General features: G+C 42.7%; 1 protein-coding gene across 2 annotated transcripts in view; it reads left to right on the top strand.

Annotated features, from left to right (window-relative positions):
• Positions 1 to 23303, top strand: part of LOC136741212 (protein TANC2) — a 240496-nt gene that overhangs the window by 149814 nt on the left and 67379 nt on the right. For both annotated transcript variants that reach the window (XM_066698500.1, XM_066698499.1), the window contains exons 5-6: positions 5980 to 6051; positions 9802 to 9984. In XM_066698500.1, the coding sequence (XP_066554597.1) occupies positions 5980 to 6051; positions 9802 to 9984 (255 nt within the window). The remainder of the gene's footprint in view (positions 1 to 5979; positions 6052 to 9801; positions 9985 to 23303) is intronic.

The following is a 23303-nucleotide window of genomic DNA, read 5'->3' as shown; positions in this document are numbered from 1 at the left end:
AAGCACATTAAGGTCCTGGAGTGGCCTAGCCAGTCTCCAGACCTTAATCCCATAGAAAATCTGTGGAGGGAGCTGAAGGTTCGAGTTGCCAAACGTCAGCCTCGAAACCTTAATGACTTGGAGAGGATCTGCAAAGAGGAGTGGGACAAAATCCCTCCTGAGATGTGTGCAAACCTGGTGGCCAACTACAAGAAACGTCTGACCTCTGTGATTGCCAACAAGGGTTTTGCCACCAAGTACTAAGTCGAAGGGGTCAAATACTTATTTCCCTCATTAACATGCAAATCAATTTATAACTTTTTTGAAATGCGTTATTATTATATGTATCTATGTATGTATGTGTGTATGTATATATATATACACATACATATACATATATATATATGACACACAAACACACACAGTTCTATCCCATTTTATTTGATACAAAATAAAGTGCAATCAGAATGAGAAAATATTACCGCTTATATAAGAACATATAAACACCGATCAGCCATAACATTATGACCACCTGCCTAATATTGTGTAGGTCCCACTTTTGCCGCCAAAACAGCCCTGACCCGTCGAGGCATGGACTCCACTAGACCTCTGAAGGTGTGCTGTGGTATCTGGCACCAAGACGTTAGCAGCAGATCCTTTAAGTCCTGTAAGTTGCGAGGTGGGGCCTCCATGGATCGGACTTGTTTGTCCAGCACATCCCACAGATGCTGGATTGAGATCTGGGGAATTCGGAGTCCAAGTCAACACCTTGAACTTGTGATTCATCAGACCAGGCCACCTTCTTCCATTGCTCCGTGGTCCAGTTCTGATGCTCACGTGCCCATTGTAGGCGCTTTCGGCAGTGGACAGGGGTCAGCATGAGCACCCTGACTGGTCTGCGGCTACGCAGCCCCATACGCAACAAACTGCGATGCACTGTGTGTTCTGACACCTTTCTATCAGAACCAGCATTCACTTTTTCAGCAATTTGAGCTACAGTAGCTCGTCTGTTGGATCGGACCACACGGGCCAGCCTTTGCTCCCCACGTGCATCAATGAGCCTTGGCCGCCCATGACCCTGTCGACATTTCACCGCTTTTCCTTCCTTGGACCACTTTTGATAGGATGCTTTTGAGATGCTCTGACCCAGTTGTTTAGCCATCACAATTTGGCCCTTTTCAAAGTCGCTCAGATCCTTACGCTGCCCATTTTTCCTGCTTCTAACACATCAACTTTGAGGACAAAATGTTCACTTGCTGCCTAATATATCCCACCCACTGACAGGTGCCATGATAACGAGATTTCAGTGATATTCACTTCACCTGTCAGTGGTCATAATGTTATGGCTGATCGGTGTATATATATATACACACACCCACCTAAAGGATTATTAGGAACACTATACTAATACTGTGTTTGAGCTCCTTTCGCCTTCAGAACTGCCTTAACTCTACGTGGCATTGATTCACCAAGGTGCTGAAAGCATTCTTTAGAAATGTTGGCCCATATTGATAGGATAGCATCTTGCAGTTGATGGAGATTTGTGGGATGCACATCCAGGGCACGAAGCTCCCGTTCCACCACATCCCAAAGATGCTCTATTGGGTTGAGATCTTGTGACTGTGGGGGCCAGTTTAGTACAGTGAACTCATTGTCATGTTCAAGAAACCAATTTGAAATGATTGGACCTTTGTGACATGGTGCATTATCCTGCTGGAAGTAGCCATCAGAGGATGGGTACATGGTGGTCATAAAGGGATGGACATGGTCAGAAACAATGCTCAGGTAGGCCGTGGCATTTAAACGATGCCCAATTGGCACTAAGGGGCCTAAAGTGTGCCAAGAAAACATCCCCCACACCATTACACCACCACCACCAGCCTGCACAGTGGTAACAAGGCATGATGGATCCATGTTCTCATTCTGTTTACGCCAAATTCTGACTCTACCATCTGAATGTCTCAACAGAAATCGAGACTCATCAGACCAGGCAACATTTTTCCAGTCTTCAACCGTCCAATTGTGTTGAGCTTGTGCAAATTGTAGCCTCTTTTTCCTATTTGTAGTGGAGATGAGTGGTACCCGGTGGGGTCTTCTGCTGTTGTAGCCCATCCGCCTCAAGGTTGTACGTGTTGTGGCTTCACAAATGCTTTGCTGCATACCTCGTTTGTAACGAGTGGTTATTTCAGTCAAAGTTGCTCTTCTATCAGCTTGAATCAGTCGGCCCATTCTCCTCTGACCTCTAGCATCAACAAGGCATTTTCGCCCACAGGACTGCCGCATACTGGATGTTTTTCCCTTTTCACACCATTCTTTGAAAACCCTAGAAATGGTTGTGCGTGAAAATCCCAGTAACTGAGCAGATTGTGAAATACTCAGACCGGCCCGTCTGGCACCAACAACCATGCCACGCTCAAAATTGCTTAAATCACCTTTCTTTCCCATTCAGACATTCAGTTTGGAGTTCAGGAGATTGTCTTGACCAGGACCACACCCCTAAATGCACTGAAGCAACTGCCATGTGATTGGTTGATTAGATAATTGCATTTATGAGAAATTGAACAGGTGTTCCTAATAATCCTTTAGGTGAGTGTGTATGTATGTATATGTATATGTGTATATATATATATATATATATATAGACAATGGAATAGAGTTCATTCTAAGATTATTAACAATTGGAAGGAAAGGTTGCCATACATTGTGAAATGGTCCTGTATGACCCCTAAGTGTGCACTTAATTTCTTCAAGCTTGAGGAAAAACATTATATCATTAATCCACTGTTTTAAGGTGGGTGGGGCAGCTTTCCAATTCAATAAGATTAGCCGTCTTACCAATAAAGCCAGACAGAGCTATAAGAGGATCAGTATCTAGACTTACTTCAAGTACCTGGGACAGACTTAAGAACATTGAACAATATCATATTTTGTATCTTCATTTTCTTTCTCGCTGTAAGCAAACTGACTGAGAAAACACATTTGAATTAATTTGAAATCGATGCATGCTTGTTATTGTGACGCATTATCTGAAACTGAATTGCATGCCATTAGACTTCAATCTGTGTATATACACGTATGGAGGTATATGTCTATTCTTGTATATAGATATACACACAGAGGCAGTATATTGTAATGGAATACTTTACACATATCAAACTAGATGAGAACGCATTTTACATCACACACTAACACAGTGAAAATCGCACAGCCCAGATCCTATATGCTTTGCCTAGAAAGCCTTGGATGAAAAATTGTTTTACAGATGAGTCACTTAGTCTGTGCACTCAGAAGTCACTTATGCTGACAATCACTGCACTGCAGTTAATAGCACTGAAGCAGATACATTACAATTTGTATGGTTTTGTATGTTGTGGTATTTTTTTTGTCTGCAATGTTTGCTTATCTGTTTTTCTTTTTTCGTAATAAAAGCACTTGCACAAAGACCATTATTAATGCACGCTTTCGTTCTGCATAAACAGATCATAAACTCTGCGTATACATTGTTGTGTGGAGAGTAAACAGTCTTCGGCTAAATCTGAGAAACAGATGCTGAATCTTTTATGGTTTTGAGAAAGATTTTATTTTATTTCTCTTTTCACCTAAGTGATCTATTGGCTTATTGACATAGTTCCAGTGTTGACATGCTGATCACTGACATGTAGACCTATAAAACATATACTGTACTGCCATAGCATAAAGATTTTATTGTGGACTCAGGGACAGCAAATTTACCTTTTGGCATTTTACCTTTGTAAAGATGTATTTTTAAAAAACGACTGTACATGCCACAGTGTTTAGCTGTACTGTACCAGTAGGTTTAAAATTACAATCATAAAAGCTATAGTCCAGATTCATTTCTGCTTTTTGCTGTAGTTGCTATGATACAAATGAGATCGCTATGCTTTTGCATTTTCAGTTGGGTTTTTTCCAGCACTTCCAGTTGCAGTAATAAATTATTGGCATAAATCTGTATTGGACACAAACTCTAAATTAGTGCAAAATGACAAAATGCCCAAAGTGGAGGCAAACAGGACTCTTGTATTTTAATGTTTAATCAAAGATCTTAGGCCAGCCAATCGATCATATTATGTGAGAAGTCCCGTGTCTGCCAGTTTCCCGGATCTGATTCTTCTTTTGCGCTCGATTTGGGTACCACCGTGAGAAATAGATCTCAGAGATTTATGAGTATAGGAGCAGTGAAGTGCCATTTAAAGAGAGAAGCCTGCCCCTCTCGCATGTGGGGCTGTAGAAAGCAGGACCGGGTCACTGCGCCGCTCCCTCCCCCTCGGGAACCAGAGAGATGGCTGACGTCTATTGACAGGGAGTGTGTCAGTGATGTCAAAACCCATGCCTGCACTGTGTCCTCTGGCTACAGCAGACTGTGCTGTCTCTCTCTCTCTCTCTCTCTCTCTCTCTCTCTTTTTCTCTCTCTTAGTGTTTAATTCAATGTATCATAGTTACTGCACTTTATATCAAAAAGGCTGTACTTGTTTTGGTCAAGCTTTCTTTGCTAAAAACAAGATTTGCAGCAGTGTGGAGTAGCAGTTAGGGCTATGGACTCCTCAGCAGAGGATTGTGGGTTCAGTCCCAGGTTGAGGACACTGCTGTTGTACCCTTGAGCAAGGTACTCTACCTAGATTGCTCCAGTAAAAACCCAGCTGTATAAATTGGCAATTGTATGTAAAAAGAATGTATGTATATGACAATTGTAAGTTGCCCTGGAAAAGGACATCTGCTGATATTATTATTATTATTATTATTATTATTATTATTATTATTATCATTATTAATAACATTATTATTATTATTATTATTATTATTAATAATAATAATAATAAATACAAATGTTTTGTATTAATTGTTAGTTCGTAGAGTATACAATTTATATTTTTTTATTAATTTATGAATGTGATTTAACTATTTAAGCATGTTGGTAAACATTAATAGTATCTACTAAGAGTTTTACACTTGTTTTAACTAACAGTTAACAGCCAAATAAAAAGCTGTAAACATGCATTGTTAGTGATCACTATTAACCCTACCAGGAATACAGTTGGAACCACATGACAATAAATAGACAGTTATATATTAACTAACAAATTAATTAGATGAATGAGTACATTCATTCGTACCTGTAATAAAAACATCAGTGTGGTTGTTCTTTTAGACTCTGAAATTCGCAGTTGCTTTCTAGTGTCAGCCATGCCATCATGCAGGGCCCAGTGTTTTGGTGTTTGTGATGCGTGTGACCCTGGGCCCACTGATCCAAACAGCCTGGGGCAGTCCCATCGACCCCCTGTTACCCAGAACTGCTGATTCTGTGCAGGGCGATCGATACCCTTTGCGTAAGTGAGCATTATACAAAATGTGCTCTGGAAAAAAAGGCAGGGCAAACATGTCAGCGCCCAGTCCCTCTGCCAACCAAGCCTGAGCTCCCTCCTCTTCCCTTAAAGCCCCTGCCTCCCAGCTCCCCTGCACCAGGGCGAGAGAGAGCGGTGGGGAATGGAGGAGGTGACAAGCCTGTTCACACTCCATCAGAGCAGCTCTGGGTCGCAAGAGAGAGTTTTTCTGGCCTGTGCCAACCCATTTTTTTTTTTTTTACCATTTAGTAGAGACGCCTGCCGCCTAAAACAAGACAAGACTTTAAAAAGCCTGGCAGTGGCTGGCACTCCCATCCCAGAGTATTGATGAGGAGGCGGCCAAGGGGCAAGGCCCACTGGTTGGCACAGCGGGGGCGCAGGTTTCCCCAGCTGAGGGGCAGGGTGCCCAGGCCGAGCACGGATGGACTTTGCCTCACCAGCCTCCTGGGCGCCCTGCCCATGAAGACCAGGCTGTCTGAGGGGGAGGTGGCCTATCTAGTAGTGTGCCAGATGGTGAGCCCCCCTCCCCAGCCCGGGGGCAGCATGGGGGGCAGCCCCGGCCTCAGCCCCTCAGGTATGGACCTCCTTGGTTGGCGGCCCCGCTCTCACTCCCTGTGCTCTTTCTGCTCCTCCTCCGCAGATGGTGGGAGCGAGGACCCCGGAGAGCACCGTCCCCCCAATGTAGAGCCCAGACTCACCCGCACCGGGCCAGGTAGGACAGCAACCCACCCCACCCCACCCAGCTGGCTCCTCACAGCTTCTCACTCCCAAACTCGCTTACCCCCCTTTACCTTACTTTCACTTCCACTCCCTACCTCTCCCCTGTTGTCTCTTTTCTATTCAACTTATGTTTCATTTTCTTCCCCTCTCTTTGCCCCCTCACTTTTTAATTTTTCTCTGTTCCTCTCTTTCTTTCCCTTCCCCTCTCTCCCCCTTTCACTTCACCATTCCTCTCTCCCCCTCTCTCTCTCCTCCTCATCCTCCATGTCCTCCTGCAGTCTTCCTTTCTCTCTTCATAGTCTCTTCCCTTCCTCCATGTCTTTCTTTCCACCTTTCCTTTTCTTTTTCTGTGTTGCCCTTTGTCTTTCCCTCATTTCTCCTCCACCTTCTCTTTCATTTCTCACTCAGTGTTTCTCCTTGTTGTCTCGTTCTCACTCTCCTCTCAAATGTTGTCTTTTCTCCATCCTCCCCTTTTCCCGTCTCTCTCCATTGGGCTTTTTATCAGTCTCTCTTTGTGAGCTAAGAGGAATGGATCTGTTTACATATACATGATAGTGGCATTTCAGAAATTACTTGATTATTATTAATATTTATTTGACAGATGCCAGTTACTTACAGTTGTCACCATAATATATACATTTTGTAATTGAAGTCATTGAATTGATGTGGTGAAGTTTGGTACACAATACAGAGCACGATTCTATTCAGGGTAGAAACCTGGTAATAGTTACATCAATGTTATGTGCAGTGGGGACAATGCAGGCATAAATACCAGAAGTATTGGAGCAGGTTCAGTTAAGTGTAAGAATGAGTACAGATAAAATCAGGGCAATAGTGGGGAATAGGTGGATTCAGTTTTGCATACAATGTTGTCCAGAAGGGGAAGACTGTGGTTAGCAAATGCTTATTGAAGACGCACGCATGTGGTGAACATAGTTTGCTCCTTGTAAGAAACCAAAAAATGCTGGAATACAGGGATTCACACTTCAGGTTATTAATTGTGTTATACTCATTTAAATAATCAGTCAGCGATGCTTTTTGTTCAGAGCTGCATAGTCAAATACCTTTCACATCTGCAAATCAGTCTTTGGTGTTTCTGTGAACTGAATTGATTGTAGCTAGAATGGGATTTATGTAAAGGTACAGTTGAGCAGTAAGCCGTAAACAGCATAGACACACCGTGACAGGAATATGTGCAAACCTTGGCTTTTGAAGGGGGAGCTGTAGAGTTTGCCCCTGATGCCCTCCGCTTTAATTCAGTTAGGGTGACTGCAGTCACAGTAGCAGAGATCAGTGACATTCAATCACATAGACCAGCGGCACTGTGTGTTTCGTGCTTAAAGGTCAGCTGAGCAGTATTTCTTCAGTTAAGAAAGAAAACAGCTCTATTTTAACCCATTCCCCCTGAACACTCTCTATCTCTCTGTACCCATTTATATATGTATCATTGAGTACTGTTCAGTTGACCTTTAATTGTGTGTATGCGTGTGTGATATTTCCCTCCAGTTTGCATCCATGAGTGTGGCAGCACATACTGTCAAACACCTGCTCTCAACAAGAGCCCGTTTGCGTCTGCAGCTGCCAGAGACAGCACCACTGCACTGCATGAGCTGACTGACAGGTGGCTACCAAAGTCACGTGACTGGGAACAGACTGCTGAGAAATCACAGGCTGAAAGAATTCCCAAACATATTTAGAGTTGTGATTCGTGGTGCCAAGCATTCTAATTATGAGGTTTATTATTCTTATTATTATTATTTGGCTGATGCTTTTGTCCAGGACCACTCTTGTTCAACAAGGATCCCTAAATGGATATCGGTATAACATCAAAATAAATAATGTAATACATACATGGAATCACATACTTATATGTGTTCTGGTTTGGAAGGAAAGGAGGGTGTGACAAGTGTGTCTTGGGGATGGCTACAGGTCAGTACAGCACAAAACATCCTAGGTATGAAGACACAGGAATAATGTTTACTGTGTGTACTGTACACTGTCCAAGGAAACGTCAGCTTCTGCAGGGAAACGCATTTTACTGCATCCTTTTTCTTTCCTTTGTTTCAAATGATGGCATCTATCCTTACAGCATCTATGCCACCCCCGACTCTCTCCGCCTCATGTAAACGACCCCCCAGCCTGCCAGAGAACTGAAGTAACACACTGGTGCTCGGGTCCCTTCGAAGATATTTATACAGAGCTGCGTTTGGAGCTGTGATGCTTAGTGCCAAGCGTTAACACCCACGGGGCAGACTGGAGCGGAATTTGCACCTTTAAGAGGGAGAGAGTGAGAGACGGATAGAGGACAAGCGAGAAAGAGAAGAAGATAGAGAGAGAGTGACTGAGAATGAGATGGAGGGGAAGAGAGTGAGAGAGGGGGAGGGTGCAAGTTTTCCACTGCTGCAGTACCCCTCCCCTCCAGTGTGAATGGATGGACTGGCTCCAGCAAAAACCTCTGCTATGCTGTGCTGTCTACACAAACACACACACACACTTTCTCTGAGTACAGCATTGCTGCAGCGTGGGGGGGGGCATTAGACTTCCATATCATTACTATTCTGTGTTTAACAGATTATTTTTCTAAGCAGTAGTATTTCTTTCTTTCTTTCAAGATTACCTGTCGCTCGTGTGACACCTCGAGTCGAATGCCGTGCACATTCTCAGTCTGCATGCGTTGTGTTGTGCCTAGAATGAAAAACAGACTAAACCAGATAATCTCAGAGAGCTGCTAGTTGGCATTGATTAGGCTGCTCAGAAACCTTCAACAACTTACCTTTTCTAACCTAAGATTAAAGGCGAGATATTGAACCACAAATGAATAAATCAATATGTACACATCAACACTTAATTTGGAAAGCTAGGCATGAAAATTGACTTGTTTTTCATTTCTTTCTTTATTTTTACTCCCCTTTTTTCATTTATTGAAGCCCAACTTACCTAGCTTTAATTAATGTAATTTTCTGGGGCATGCGAAGCCACACAGATTCTCGCAGCCACCGGGGCTTGTTTTCAGTGTGAATCTGATACAAGATCCGTTTTGAGTCCAGGCCCCAGGGGCTCTGGCTGTATCCCTAAAATTAGCAGCCTGGCACGTATCAAGAGTCCAGGATCAATACACCAGCTCCAACACAGAAGCCAGACCTAGGCTCTTGTTTCAGTGCCTGCAAAAACAGAAAGTGCACACCAAAATCTTCATAATGAGGGTTCTAGGATGTTGATATGCACAGTAGAGCTCTACCCCTATATTTGTCAACAACGTACACACCTTTGGAAGGTGTATTAGGACCTGGTTTACCCACCAAACTATCAGGAAAAAAAGCATCTCTCCTGGAAGCTGAGCCCTGTCACCTGATTCAGCCCTCAGACAAAGGCCTAGTCATGAATCAGGAGTCTCCTATCTAGTGGGATTTTTTAGGTCACTTCTAACTCATCAGTTTAATTAGAACATCAACGTAGCAGGGATTTGTTTTTTTATAGTTCTTGAGATATAATATGGAACAAACAATCCAACTGAATACTCTTCAGCTCCTCAAGGACCAGAGCTCCTGTAATTGAACACAAGCGACACACCTGTCTGATTCAGCAGCAACGCAACACATGTTTCCAGTCCTTAGAGATTAGGCCTGTAATAGCACGACCGATGAAACTGAACTGGATCAGGGGCCTCCTCGGGGAGCCCACTAATCCAGATCTGTACGTGTGTTTGCGATTTTTATTTTATTGTATTTTTTTTGGTTCACAGGTGGCAGTTCCACAGACAGCGACTGTGCGTTCGAAGGAGACTACCCTGTGCCACCGCTCCCGGTGACAGAAGGCATGCAGCACATCCGGATCATGGAGGGCATGTCTCGCTCACTGCCCTCCTCCCCTCTGCTCACGCACCAGGCTATCAGTGTCCGGCTGCAGCCCATGAAGAAACTCACAGGTACAGCCAACCGCCCCATCTCCCCCAGCTTCCCAAATCTCTCGATTAACCCGCCCACTAATATGGTCAATAACTTGTGAGGTCATGTGTTTCTTTGGTTGTTTGCTTGATTGCTTGTTTTTTGGGGAGGCTGATCTAGACGCTTCAGAGCAAATGTCCCCCCTATGACAGCCCTGTTAGAATTGTTCAGTCATCCACTCAGGACTTCCTCAGCTCAGAACAGATCAGAGCTCCCTTGCCGAATAAGCCAAGCCCAGTAGAACAGTCCTGTCCTTCGAGTGCTTCTTATTTTGTGTGTTAAGGGCAATATTGTGGTATGTACATTTGTATTGTAAGTTATTGTGCTAAGACACATGGAGAGAGAAGAAAATTGTCAGTTTAGTTTAATTTTCAAGGAATGGTTTAATACAGAATATACCTGATGTGTGTGTAGAAAGAGAGATTTAAGGTTTTACTTGGTTGCTTTCTGATTACTTTCTCTTGCCTTAAACTGTGTTGCCCTAGAAGCTTGGGAGTTTCAATCCCATCTGAGTTGCAAGTACAGCTTGGGCCCCCAGCATTCCCTTTGCCGGAGCCATAGCAATGACATGGAAATGATCTCTTTGTGGCTCCCACCACTGTGTTAATCCATTTCCTCTTAATTATTTCTAAACTGCAACTCTTCCCACCCTGGTTTGGGAATCTGCAAAGTGCTAACTTTAATGAAGCAAGTTATGGCAAGCACTAAACTTTTATAAGGCTTGAATGACACCGCGCTGCGGTAGGCACTTTGTTTTATTGACTTCGGGAAATCAGTTTTGTGTGTGTTTTAATGAGCAGACCTAGCATATTCTTTACTTCCCAAATCTTATTATATCCCAGTCAGCCTAACAACTGTGCCTGTGTTTGAATGGAATGGGATTTATTTATTTTCCATCTACCTCTCTGACTTTGTGTGTGTGTGTTGTGCTTTTTTTCTGCCCCTTCTCTCTCCAGTTTTTGAGTATTGGAGGTTATTTCCAAGATCAGTTACCAAGGTGAACAGGAGCTGTAATTCCCTGAGCATACACTAGGGCGTGCTAGCATCTTGTTTTCGTTGTCCTTTTGGTTTAACCATATCCTGCCAAAATCAGAAGTCTTCAGATAGGAATATTCACTTCACAGGACTCAAAGACTTGTGTGCTGTAGCCAGTGTCCAAATACAGGACTCGGTTAAAGAAAGTCTTGCTCCTTCTTGATATTGAGAAGTTTTCTATATATGTGTGTGTTCTGTCAATGTTGCAGTCTTCCTATTGTTTGCTTTATCTGAAAAGGTTAAGATTGGATCTCACAGAACACTGATGTTATCTTGTGGAGTGATTGCACAGCACTGTACGGTAGAACTGTTGGCAGTAGCTAGCCTCTGTATCTATTTTGTTTATTTATTTTTAACTGCTGGCATACAAGACCAACATTTTCTTGTCTTTGATATACACTCCAGGGACATCTAGTTATTTGTACATACTATATTGAAGACGGCTATTCATTTTGACCTGATGAACAGTATGGTACTTTTCTGTTCTTTGTGTGAAATTTAAGATACTGTTTATTGGACACTTTTCCTGTTAAATGCTTTGTTTCCCAGCATGTGGTGAAAGTATAAGGGAGGACTGAACATGTGTTTGTTTTGTTATTTTAACTTCAACTGTCATAATAGGGTTTTAACGTTGTGTTCGTGTTCTAGTATATTCTACACCAGAAGGTGTTCGGGACACTGCAATATTAAGTGGGCCTCCTTATTCCAGTATTTGGGGGCAAAATTAGGTATGATGACATTTGTGCTCCATGAAACAGTGTGTAGTTGATGATTTATGTGTTGGTTCCTGTATTTCCTTATTCCCTTATTACTCGCCCCCACTGCCTCTCGCACTCTCACACTCGGGCAGGGAGAGGTGGCTGCGATCCACCCACCCCCCTTTCTCTCTCTCTCTCTCTCTCTCTCTCTCTCTTTCCTTTTGTTATATGAATAGTTGGCGTAGGAGTGGGTCCCCCTCTCATAGCCCTCCTCCCTGCCTTACCTGGCAAGAGGGGTGTTCAGCCACTCAAATCTGAGTAAGGGGTTCTCCCTTTGTGGTGTTTATTTCCACACAAACCCCACAAACCATTCTTTTATAAATAATTTTTCCCCCTTCATTCTTTAAAGTCAAATTCTCCAGAGTGAGAGAGAAAAGTTGTTGTCACCTCCCTCCCCCACCCCAAAAACAAACAAAAAATACCTCCTATTGATCTTTGTAGTGTAAATGACAGGGGGGAGGAGGAGATAAATGCATCATGCTTTTTGAGAGCTCTAGTGTAGGTTTTCCTCAGGGAATAGTGATGACAAAGAATGACAAACTGTTTTATAGTTTTAGTTTTGTTTATGTTTTTCCACTTGGGATGCCTTGTGCATGTGTAGACAATGTGTCAGTCTGCTTCCACACTGTTATTTTCATTTGGGAATATTTTTTTACTTTTGTGCTCTCCCACTTTGGAGTTGTTCATAGTTAATCAATCTGGCTCACTGTTGCTACCTCATTCTGACCCCTGGGATATGTAGGCAGGTATAACACACAGACACGCATGTCCGTGTCCTCAGGAATCCATCCTCTTCTTTCCACACTGCGAGTCCACAGGGCAGACCACAGAGCTAGAGCATTCTGAGAAGGATGGGAGCAGCTCTCATTGGGAACACTGCAGAGCTCACAGGCACATGGTAAGACACAGCGGTCTCTGTTGCCTGGAAAGTTGCGGAAACCCTTCCCCGGTCAAGCCCAGACAGTATTTGGACAGTTGCGTGTTACCTTGTGGGGGAATCCCAGTCACAGTTGGCAGACGAGTTACAGCCCGGACTGTAACCAGTGCTGTCAGATTTGAATTATTATACTGATCTGCTTAGGGCTTGCTTGAGTAAAAGGGAAGGTTCCCGTTGTAAACCTCTCATCAGTTTTTCCTCACAAAGCGAAACCCTTTTATTTAACCAAACAAGCACATGAAGTGAAATGAAATGAAGTGGTTGACACTGTTTTGCAATTGAACTCCACCTCCCATTTAATGCCAGATCATTTGTATTTCAGTAGGAGTACACAGTCCTTATTGGGGGTGAGGGGGGCAGTGAAAGCAATAAGATTGAATTGACAAAGGCAGGCAAATGTGTTACTTATTTATGTGGATCAAGGCAAGGGAGAGAGGAGATGCACGAACAGTGACTCATGATGGATTGCTGACAGCTCTCCACCACACATTCATCCACAGTGTGTCTATTTATAATAGGAACGTAAGTGCCTGTAATTTTGGCGAATAGTTAAAATGCCTTGAGGTTAAGTAGCATCATAAAATCATATTTCATGACTAAAATCAAATAAAATAAACTAATATGCACAACTTTTCACCTGCTAGCTTAAAACTTTCTTTCCCCCATGTACAGTACAGGGAATTTAAAACTTCTTTGCATGTTTACAAAGACATGGGTTGCTTTGTATGCTATTCTGGGAAATGGAGAGTATAGATTTTAGTTGCTTTTGGTTGTGTACTGCCTGGAATTTGTGAATGTGTTTTCTTTTTTAAATCAGCTTTGGATCACCAATTAATGGTTAACTGAAGGTATTCCTAATAATGGCCTCTTCACATTTCAAAAATCTGATTTCTTAACGGTGAAATGTATCCGATCTTACTTACATACTTTGCTACCTTGTCTTGTCACCTGGCAGTATGGGAGTGATGGCACCCTGGAGGCCAGGGCTCAGTCCGTGCCATCTCAGTAGCTGTTGCTCTGGAGAATAAAGCAGCCCCATCTCTTCTAATCCCAGGACAAAACAAGACACCAGTTTTCCTCTGCTTTGGGGTTCCTTGAATGGATCTTAGCAACTCCATGATCTTAAAAAATATCCCAGAATCCCCTGTTCTATTTCTTAGCAAAGTGGCATTGCATTGCTGGCCCCCTCCCACACAGCCCGGCTCTGTTGGAAAGGGGGAAATAATGGAAAGGTGAGCTTTATTTTTCTGATTCTTTATGTTATGAAAACAGCATGAGATCTGTGACCTTTTTATAAATGTGCTTCTGATTCGAATCTCCCTATTGGCTACTTGGGGTCCCAGCTGCTTCAAGGACCAACCAAGGAAATATATTTTTCTGCACAGCAATGGGTGGTAGAAGGCACTGACTTTATTTTATAGCTGTGTCTGAGAACTGTGAAAAACGAATTGCTGCATGTATTTGATTAAAATGGATTGCAGTCAATTAAAGTACAAGGAGATGTCAGATCGTCCTTTTTATTTTGGGCATTCTAAGGGTTAATGACTGAGCGTGTGTAGGATTTACAATTCACACTGTGTGTTGATAGAGGTGCTGTTGTATTTTGGAGGGCCTACTGACTTGTATACTCTCCCTAAAGAACCTCCACTTGCTTCAAGGTGGTTAATGTTATATTTGATACCTCTGTTCAACAGTATGTATTTACATTTGGATATGCGGTGCTTTGGGTGGGCTGTTGCAAGTCATGTTTTTAATTTTATAAAATTTAGGCATCTTTGAACTACGAAGATGTATTTTAGCCTTAAAGTGTGTGGTCTCTTAGGATGGTATATGTACGCTTCCTTCAAAATGTTCAAATTCACTCGGCCTCTGCAAATGTTCACTATCCCGCAATCTTTGGAAATACTATGCTTTTATTTTCTTTTCCAATTTTTCCAAGATGACTGCGGCAAAGGATTGATGTATAGTCTCCTTATTTTTTATTCTTTTGAAAGCACACTTGATAAATAATGAGCTGGTATAGTCATTCTCTATGCTACACCTGCATTGTACAAACCTATTGCATCTGCAGAATAGTTGCTGATGTTTAATGAGCTTCCGTATAGATTTTGTTTCAGTGTTGCTTTTAAAACAATAGAAGAAGATACACAATCCATAGCCACTTTTACTTTTAATTAATCTATATCTAGCCCTGTTGTTCCAAAAGGTTCGAAGTCCATTGTGATAAACTTTACAGCAGATTCCCTTTTTATGTTCCGAAGAGTTGGTCAGTCTTTCTATGGATGGGTTTTGTTTAAAGGCAAGAAAAATACTGCTGCCCTTTAAGCCTTTGAATGGACTTCTGATTATACTGATTGTGACTCCCCCACTATTATAATGCAGTTGTGAGAACGTTTCAAATTCATTGCCCAGTAATGGCTTTTTCTGGTTTCCTGAACTGAAAGTACTGCAGTCACCGCAGCTGTAATACATCAAACTGTTTGCACCTGTTTGTAGATCGTTGCCCTCTGTGCTGAGCTAATGCCTTTAATAACCATGGCCTTTATGCACAGGCATCTCTGATAGACGCCTCACCTTCCTCGTTTGTCGGAACAGCCTTGTCGTGCCGTGCCCTCTTCCTTACACGCGCCTTACAAATCCATCGTCAATTACACCACATCTTTTACCCTCTGTTTTCACTCGGAGCTGCAAAGTGATTTGTTCCCCGCAAAAATTGATGGATGACCTTTTCATTGTTGTCACTGGAAACGCATGGCGGAAAACAGAAACAGCAGCAGCAATGAAGCCAACAGTGTTTAATGCACAGCGGTGCTTCTGTGTAATAATAATCCCCTTCAGGGACAGTAATGATGCATGTTTTAAACCTTTTCCGAGACCCAAGTTAAGGATACAGTACGTCATACATTACGAAGACCACTTCAGGGCTGGACTAGCAGCCTACCTACTGGATTCAATTGGGGTCACCATTTTGAATCCCAGCTTTCATACCCCTCTCTTCAATGCTGGGAAGTTAACACAGAGCAGTTGAAAGAGTTCACACCCTTGATTTTGAAATGTTGCTAGCACACAGCCTTATATTTAGCTTGACTCAGTTGTATTCATTTCCCAATTTTTTCACCCCAAATTGCGATCACCGATGACTCAATTCCTAAGCCCACCATTACGACTTTATGTATCTTCCGGGAGGGACGATACACAGTATGCGTCCTCTGAAACGCATGATGTGAAAGCTGCCCACTGAAAGCCCAGAATGCCCTGCAGCCCAGCTAGTACACAGACCCAAGTATAAGAACCTGCAACCCCCTGAGGAGCCACAGGGAGGCACTGGTGTATGATGAACTTCCATCCATAATGCTCTGGTGAGGCTCAGGCAGTTGTGCGCCACCTCCCTAGGAGCTCCTGTCTAAAGCTGGGACCCGCTGGCTCACAGTTATAGGACGCATCCTGCACTCTGGGTGGAGGCTTTTTGTGGATAGGCCAATGGGAGCCCAGTACCTAGCACTCCTTAATTTGTGGGGGAAAAAACTCTCAAACACACTAGCAGCAGTGTGAAAATGCTAAGAGACTGTGTACTTTATAAACGGCCTGTTTGTGTGAACAAGTCGCCTTTTTTGGCATTACAGGAAACCAGTGCAGTAAATGGCGGTGAGTCAGGGTTTGTCAATGAATCCATTGAAAGAATGCAGGTCTAGAGCTTTGCAAAGTGAGTTATTAAGGCTGTTGGGCTGGGGGTAACTGGTGCCAGTGCTTCAAGGGTAAGGCAAGGACAGTACTGGTAGAGAGAGAGAGAGGGAAGATAGGGGAGGGTTTGTTCAAAGTGTTTGTTTTGAAACCTGTCTTGTCGTCTAGATCATCTCTGTCGCATCCTATAGGGTACTTACTGCTCCTGCAGTTTGTTTTGAAGCCGACTCTTTGCCAGAATCTGCAACAGAGTCCCCTTTAATCGCTCTTCCTTTTTTATTTCCCTCTACCCTCCTTCCCTCCCTCCCTCCCTCCCACTGGTTGCCATGCCAACAGCAGCTCTGCACCATTCATTTGCTGTAAACCTGGGCTGGCTTGTGGAAGCTTCTCCTGTATTACCACTGAATGTTAAAGAGAGCGCGAGCAAGACAGAGACACACTGAGAATGAGATGCCAGTGAATCATTTACTGTATTATTGTGCCGCGTTTTTTTTTTTCCTCCTTTTTTGCTCCCATCGATGGCCAAAGGAGGGGGGGGGGGGCGAACATAAAGATACCAGTCAATCACCCCCGTTTCCACAGTGACACAGTGACTGACGCCCAGCCTGAGAACTGTACTATGACTGCTCTCAGCATCTCTCTACACCGCAAAGACCTGTACGCAGCGCCGTGCTTTCAAGAGATCATCCTTTCCTCCTGTGCCTTTTTTTCTTGTCTTTTTTTTGGTTTCCTGCATTGATTTAAATCACCGACCAAGATTTTTTTAATGAACTGGTCATCTTTCGGACCCGAAGAACTGTTTGTGTCGCTGGAGGGAGACGGATCGGAGCTGGTGTCTTACTCCAGGCTGTCAGAATGTGGGGTCTGGTTTGAGCACGGTGAGACCTCTCTCGGTTTTCTTTTTCTTTTCTTGGTTCTTCTACGCATTTTATTTTATTTTATTTTATTTTAATATTCAGTATTCCTCCTTCCCTTCTTGTCAAGACTGCCATGCTTTGAAGTTTGGCCATCTTCTCTCAGGTAGTTTGGGGGCACACAGAGAGAGTGGCTTGGTGATGTTTTTTGATGATTTTTTTATTTTTTTTGGTGGTGGTGGTGGTGTGGGGGGTGATGGGTGGCAGGGGGAATATAGGACCTGTGTTCTTAGTGATGTTTCTGTCAGTAGGATTTGGTGAATCAAAAATGACTGTTGCAATAGGGACTGGGCTTTATTCCTTTGCTTTGCTTCCTGGGAATTGTTCTGTCCGCTGACTTATTTATTTGTATTTGTGATTTTTCTACCTGTATTGGGTGAGAGCCAGGCCTCACTACACAGGCCAGCTGGCAGAGAGAAGGAGGGGGATGGAGTTAGCTTTGGACTGAAGGGTTGTAGGGAGAGTGGGGATTAGACAGCAGGAAGGGTAGGGGTGTAGAGACTGAAATCTCCCTCTAAAACTAATGTGTGGATACAGAATTTTGTTTGTGGGAACATGTATGTGTATGTCTGTAAGCGTGGGTGACAAGCATGTGTACGTGTGTGTGGGCAGGTGCGTGCCTGTGTTTTATGTGTTGTGTTTTTTTGTTATCGGTGGTTCAGTGCGTGCAATGTGCAATCACGTCTGCAGGGCGAATGTGTCCCTTTTGGTTGTTGGTGGTGGTGTTTTGGATCACTTGCACCCATGTAGTTTTGAAGGGGTCAATGCCCAAGGACTCTTCAGAGACTGTTTCTGTGCTATCTATTCTGTCCTGCGGCGTTTTCCTGGTGGCCGAGTGTAACTGAGCTTATTCCGCATTAAAAAAAAAATAATAATAATAATAATAATTGTGGAATTGAAGAGTTCAAGTTTAATGTATGTAAGAGGTTGGTGGCTTAAAAAAAAAAGAAAAAAGAATTACAAGCAGTGTCATTAGCGCTCTCTGGCCCTCATGTCTGCTCTCGGGAGAATGGTTGGAATAGAGATGTGGACTGTAGAGAGGAGGGCTGAATCTGTCGGCATATCCTGAAGGGGGGGGATAGTGCATCCCTAGGGATGTTGATTTCAATTTGTCGGGAAAAAGAAAAACACACAAACCAAAAGCAATAGACTAACAGAATGATCTGCTTTTCAGTCATGATGAGCGATAACAGAGGATTACATCGTCAAGGGGTCGGGCATATCAGGATGATCGCTAAGAAGGAATCATTTAGGGAATATGCTTACTTATCCCCCCCCTCTGTTGTCTTGAGCAGAGCAGGCCTGAACTGCAGTGCTGCTTGCATTCAGCAACCCTCTCTTTTAACACGGTTTTCTTCCCATCCTTCCTAAAGAGTCTGGCTGCTTCTTGATGCTGTGGCTGAAGAGAGATGGTATCGAACAGCCCCCTTGCCTGTGGCGGATTCTGTGGTGGGGGCCTTGTGTGCTCGGCATTGCTGCATGAAGTAATTTCTCATTTGTTAGGGCTGGGCTGTCTGCGTAACTGCACCTATTGAGTCAATACGGCTCTTTACACTTGAAGCCGGATGTGTCAACACTCTCCGTGTGCTGCTGAGAGACTCCTTGCCCCTCTCTATAGGGAATGGGCCTTTTTTACTTGGATTTATTCTCCTACAAGTCTCAGTGAACTGAAAGTTAGAAAATGTTTTTCCTTGTAAAATAGTATAGTAAAATAGTATTTTATGTCAGTCTTGTGTGTGTGTGTGTGTGTGTGTGTGTGTGTGTACATGTGCCAGAGTGGATAGTATTTTGAGACCATTTACCACCATGCTAAGCTTTAAACCTGTTTAAGACCAGGTGCAGGAGTGATACAAGATTTGTAGCTGCAGACTGCCTTGTTCTGGTAGCTGTCCAATTTTGAAAGGTACATCATGTGCCAGAGAAAGGTGCACTAACACAGTCCAGGTATGAGTAGCACCATATGCTCCTGGGCTGGGTGGAAACCTTGGGTGGATATTTTTGTCAGATCTGTTTTCTGAGCAAATATCTATATTTGCATTGCTGTCTGTGTTCTCAAATTGTGTGTCTGTGTGGAGCATATGTGTGACTAATATTCTTGCATACCTTCTTGTCTGTAGACCATTTGATGACTCTTTTCCAGATATGAAATGTGAATTATATCTTTTAGTTTAGTATAATTTTAAAAATAATCAATCACCTCCTACACCTTGGTCATTAAAGATGTCTGATCCTGAAGAGTATGATACTGATGGCAGAGTTATAGTTGTGAAAGGGCAGCAATGTGGAGTAGCACTCGGGGCTCTGGACTCTGGATCCGAGGTTGTGGGTTCAGTCCTAGGTTGGGACACTGCTGTTGTACCCTTGAGCAAGGCACTGTACCACAACACCAGCATGTTGAGATGTGAGTTTGCAACTACATCTATAAAGTTTGTGTGCTGTAATAAAGACCTGGCACCTGTCCTTGTGAGATGTCAGCGTGTACACACAAATCCCTAGAATGCATGTCAACATCTGTGAAACATGCTTGCCTAGAGAAGCGTATCTTACAGTGACCATCACAGCTGGAGTGGACAACTGCTACCCACATTGAGCAGAATCTTGTCTTCAGCCCTTAATTGCTCACAAGGGAAAAGTAATTTTAATTTGTTGTGATTGTAATTTGTCTCCTCAGCATGGGCATTTGCAATCCCTCGCAGCTTCAATGTAGAGTAATGCAATAAAAAACAAGGAGGGTAAATAAGGACGATAAATCCATTGCTAACTTTACAAAGAAACGTGGGAAATGGCCCAATGGAATAGCAAGCAAAACATTTATCAATTAATTAGTCAAAGCCTTTATTTACCCACACAAGTAACTTAAGAATCAATTCCCGTTTACTGTGACAACTTGAACCCAGCACCGCAGTGCACAACACAGACATCACAATATGACTGGGCCTTCTCCATTTCATGCTGTTCTGGTTTCCTCCTCTCCGACACTCTTTAAGGATACAGCCAATGTCTCTTTAACACATTAGTGCTTCTCAATTACATATGAGAAAACCAGTTAAGTTTATTTGGTTTAATTTGCGATTTTATATCTATCTATCTATCTATCTATCTATCTATCTATCTATCTATCTATATATATATATATATATATATATATATATATATATATATATATATATATATGTATGTAGCTCTGGTAAAAATTAAGAGACCACTGCAATTTTTTCTTAAATCAGCATCTCTACATGTATGGCAGCCATTCCATTCCATTCATATTTTTATAGAATAAAACAAAAATGTTCATTTTACCCAAACACATACCTATAAATATCAAAACCAGAGAAACTGATAAACTGATAATTTGGTCTCTTTTTTTTTTTTTCCAGAGCTGTGTGTGTGTGTGTGTGTGTGTGTGTGTGTGTGTGTGTGTGTGTGTGTATATATATATATATATATATATATATATATATAGAGAGAGAGAGAGAGAGATTTGCTGTTTGACAACTAAATTGTTCTTTTCAAATAGAAAATGGACAAGTAGAGAAAAGTGAACAGAAATGAGATCGCAGCTCAGGTCAGTATAGTGCACGTCTGTAAAGGAAACCAATTTGGCTGCAATTGCAATTCTCAGATGTAATTGAAATGTGCACTGTAGGTCAACAGTTTGAACACAAGAAAAGTAAGAAACTAAGATCTTAAAAGTGCAAACTATCAAAGTTGAATAATCAGACCAACCCACTCCCCGACTGAACAGATTTTCTAGTAAAATAGACATTTCACTTCTGAGATCGCTTATGGAGATGTAAAACAAAAAGAACAAAATCATCTTTGGACTATTTTTAGAGCACTGATTTATTTTGGGGATACAGAAACTAACTTCATCAACATAGCAAGTCAGTCCTACAGTTAGAAGTATCTTTCAATACAGTTTAGGCTGAAGTGTGTGAAGTTGCAGAGCTTTTGAACTATGTTATGTGAAGCATTGGAAACAGGATGGTGTTATCTAAGAGTCTTAAATCTGCAGTGTGCTATTTATAGAATTATTAATTATTTGCTTACAAAACCCAGCAGTGGGATTTCACTTGTTAAGTCTACCGCATAGAAAGTACATATGTACACATACATACATAAATATGCTATATGAAGCATATTCTGCTTCAAGCCCAGCATCAGATACAGCCAGAAATCTAGTGACATGGGTTTGTTGCACATGTACTAAAAACTGACATCTTTGGATTCCTTATGAGCTTCTGAAATCCGCGTAGGTTTGCTTTATTTGTGCTCCCATGTTCTCAATCTGCATTGATGGACATCTCAGTCCTGCTGAATCATTTCTCCTGCTCAGTTTTTAGGGATGCCCCAGCACACCCAAGCCAGGTACATTCACCCAGATATACATGTATCTTCTGAGCACTATTAAACCATCACAGTTCAATGCACAAAGCAATAATCCCATAGCCAAATAGCATGATGGATTACATTATAGACCGAGATCTGTCTGGCTCTCTCCCACCACTGCTTGGTGCTTAATTACCATGTGATGCATGTGGATATATTCAGATAATTGCTTTTTAATAGAGAGAGTTAAATACATTTGTTCTGTGTGCAATTGTTACTCTTGTTACTCTTGCGAGCGTTTATTGAACAGTGTAATCCGCGAGAGCAGTCGTGTCACATACTGCACTTGCATGTGACCGAGCCTATATGCTTATTTCTCCATTTAATTCCCACTGTGTTAAACTTGAAAGTTGGTCAGATTTGGAACAGTAAAGGAGATCTTTCATTAATTTTACATAGAAATGTTAATACACTACTTGCCAGTACACATGATGGAAGCTCAATTTAGATTCTACTATTGATATATTCGCTGCACTACCTATATGAGCTGCTTTGGGTTCCACCAAATGAAATCTCAATAATAAACACGGGAAATGATGCTGAATTATATTGCGGGGGGAAGTAAATACTACTAAGAAAACGCATTCATCTCACACACACGTATGGATGTAATACGATACAGAGGGTGCAAGTTTCGTCTGACAGGGAGCCGGGCGCGTGTCCGTGGAGGGCGGGAATGCGCGGAATGAGAAAACGCCAGCCAGAGGTATTCCTGGCAGCTGGTGTCCAGAAACATGACAGGGTTTGTGTGGACATAAGGATCAGAGTTCAAGGCTCTTCTAACAAGTTGCTCTCGAAGGGAGGTGTCAGGGAAAGAGGGGGAGCTGTTGAGTGACTGCAGCAGAGACCCCTCACCCCATGGCAGGCAGGAGTGGACAAGCCTGCTGCGGGGCTGTAAATTACCTGGCAGGGTCAGATTCTTTTGCAAGGCCAGGAAAGTGAGTGTGCCAATTCTATTTTTTATTTTTTTTTCTCTGGCATGTCTTGAGCCAATCGCTGAGTGGGAGATCGATTCCTCTCCCTCTGAGTGACGCAAGAAAACATTTTAAGCAAAAAAACTAAATGCAAAAGAAGACAACAGAGGGACGATTTATTGATGTCGCTGACCTCCACTATCTTTTTTGTTTTCTGTTTGTTATTTGGAGAGCGCAGATTGATTGTGAATTGGTTCCTCACACACGCACACGTCACTGCACACACCCACACGCTTGCTGCAGGAGGCTGCACTGACCTAGATTGGCAGGAGGCTTGGGAATACCTTATGTAAGGAAGGGAGGTAGTCCGAGGTTACTGCGGCTCTAACCTGGGCCGCCGGACTGCTTGTAATAGATTACACCTGCACAGTTCTTCAGTTAAATAAATCTCTCTCTATCCAATACAGTGATGTAATGCTTCCTCCAGGAATGCACCCCCACCCCACTACAGGTCACAGAGAGGGTTCTGCTCTGGGTCAGAGATCAAACCACCCTGCCTTGTTTACTCTATGCATTTGGGACTTCCCAGCTATGTTATCTAGCCAGTATTGCAGTGCTGTATCTGTATGGGGGGTGGGGGACACAAAAAATAATAACCACAATACAAACAAT

The sequence above is a fragment of the Amia ocellicauda genome, chromosome 3 (assembly GCF_036373705.1).
Source record: "Amia ocellicauda isolate fAmiCal2 chromosome 3, fAmiCal2.hap1, whole genome shotgun sequence".
NCBI classification, from domain to species: Eukaryota; Metazoa; Chordata; class Actinopteri; order Amiiformes; family Amiidae; genus Amia; species Amia ocellicauda.
Note: the sequence above shows the minus strand (reverse complement) of the source record. Positions and strands in the feature narration are given on the sequence as shown.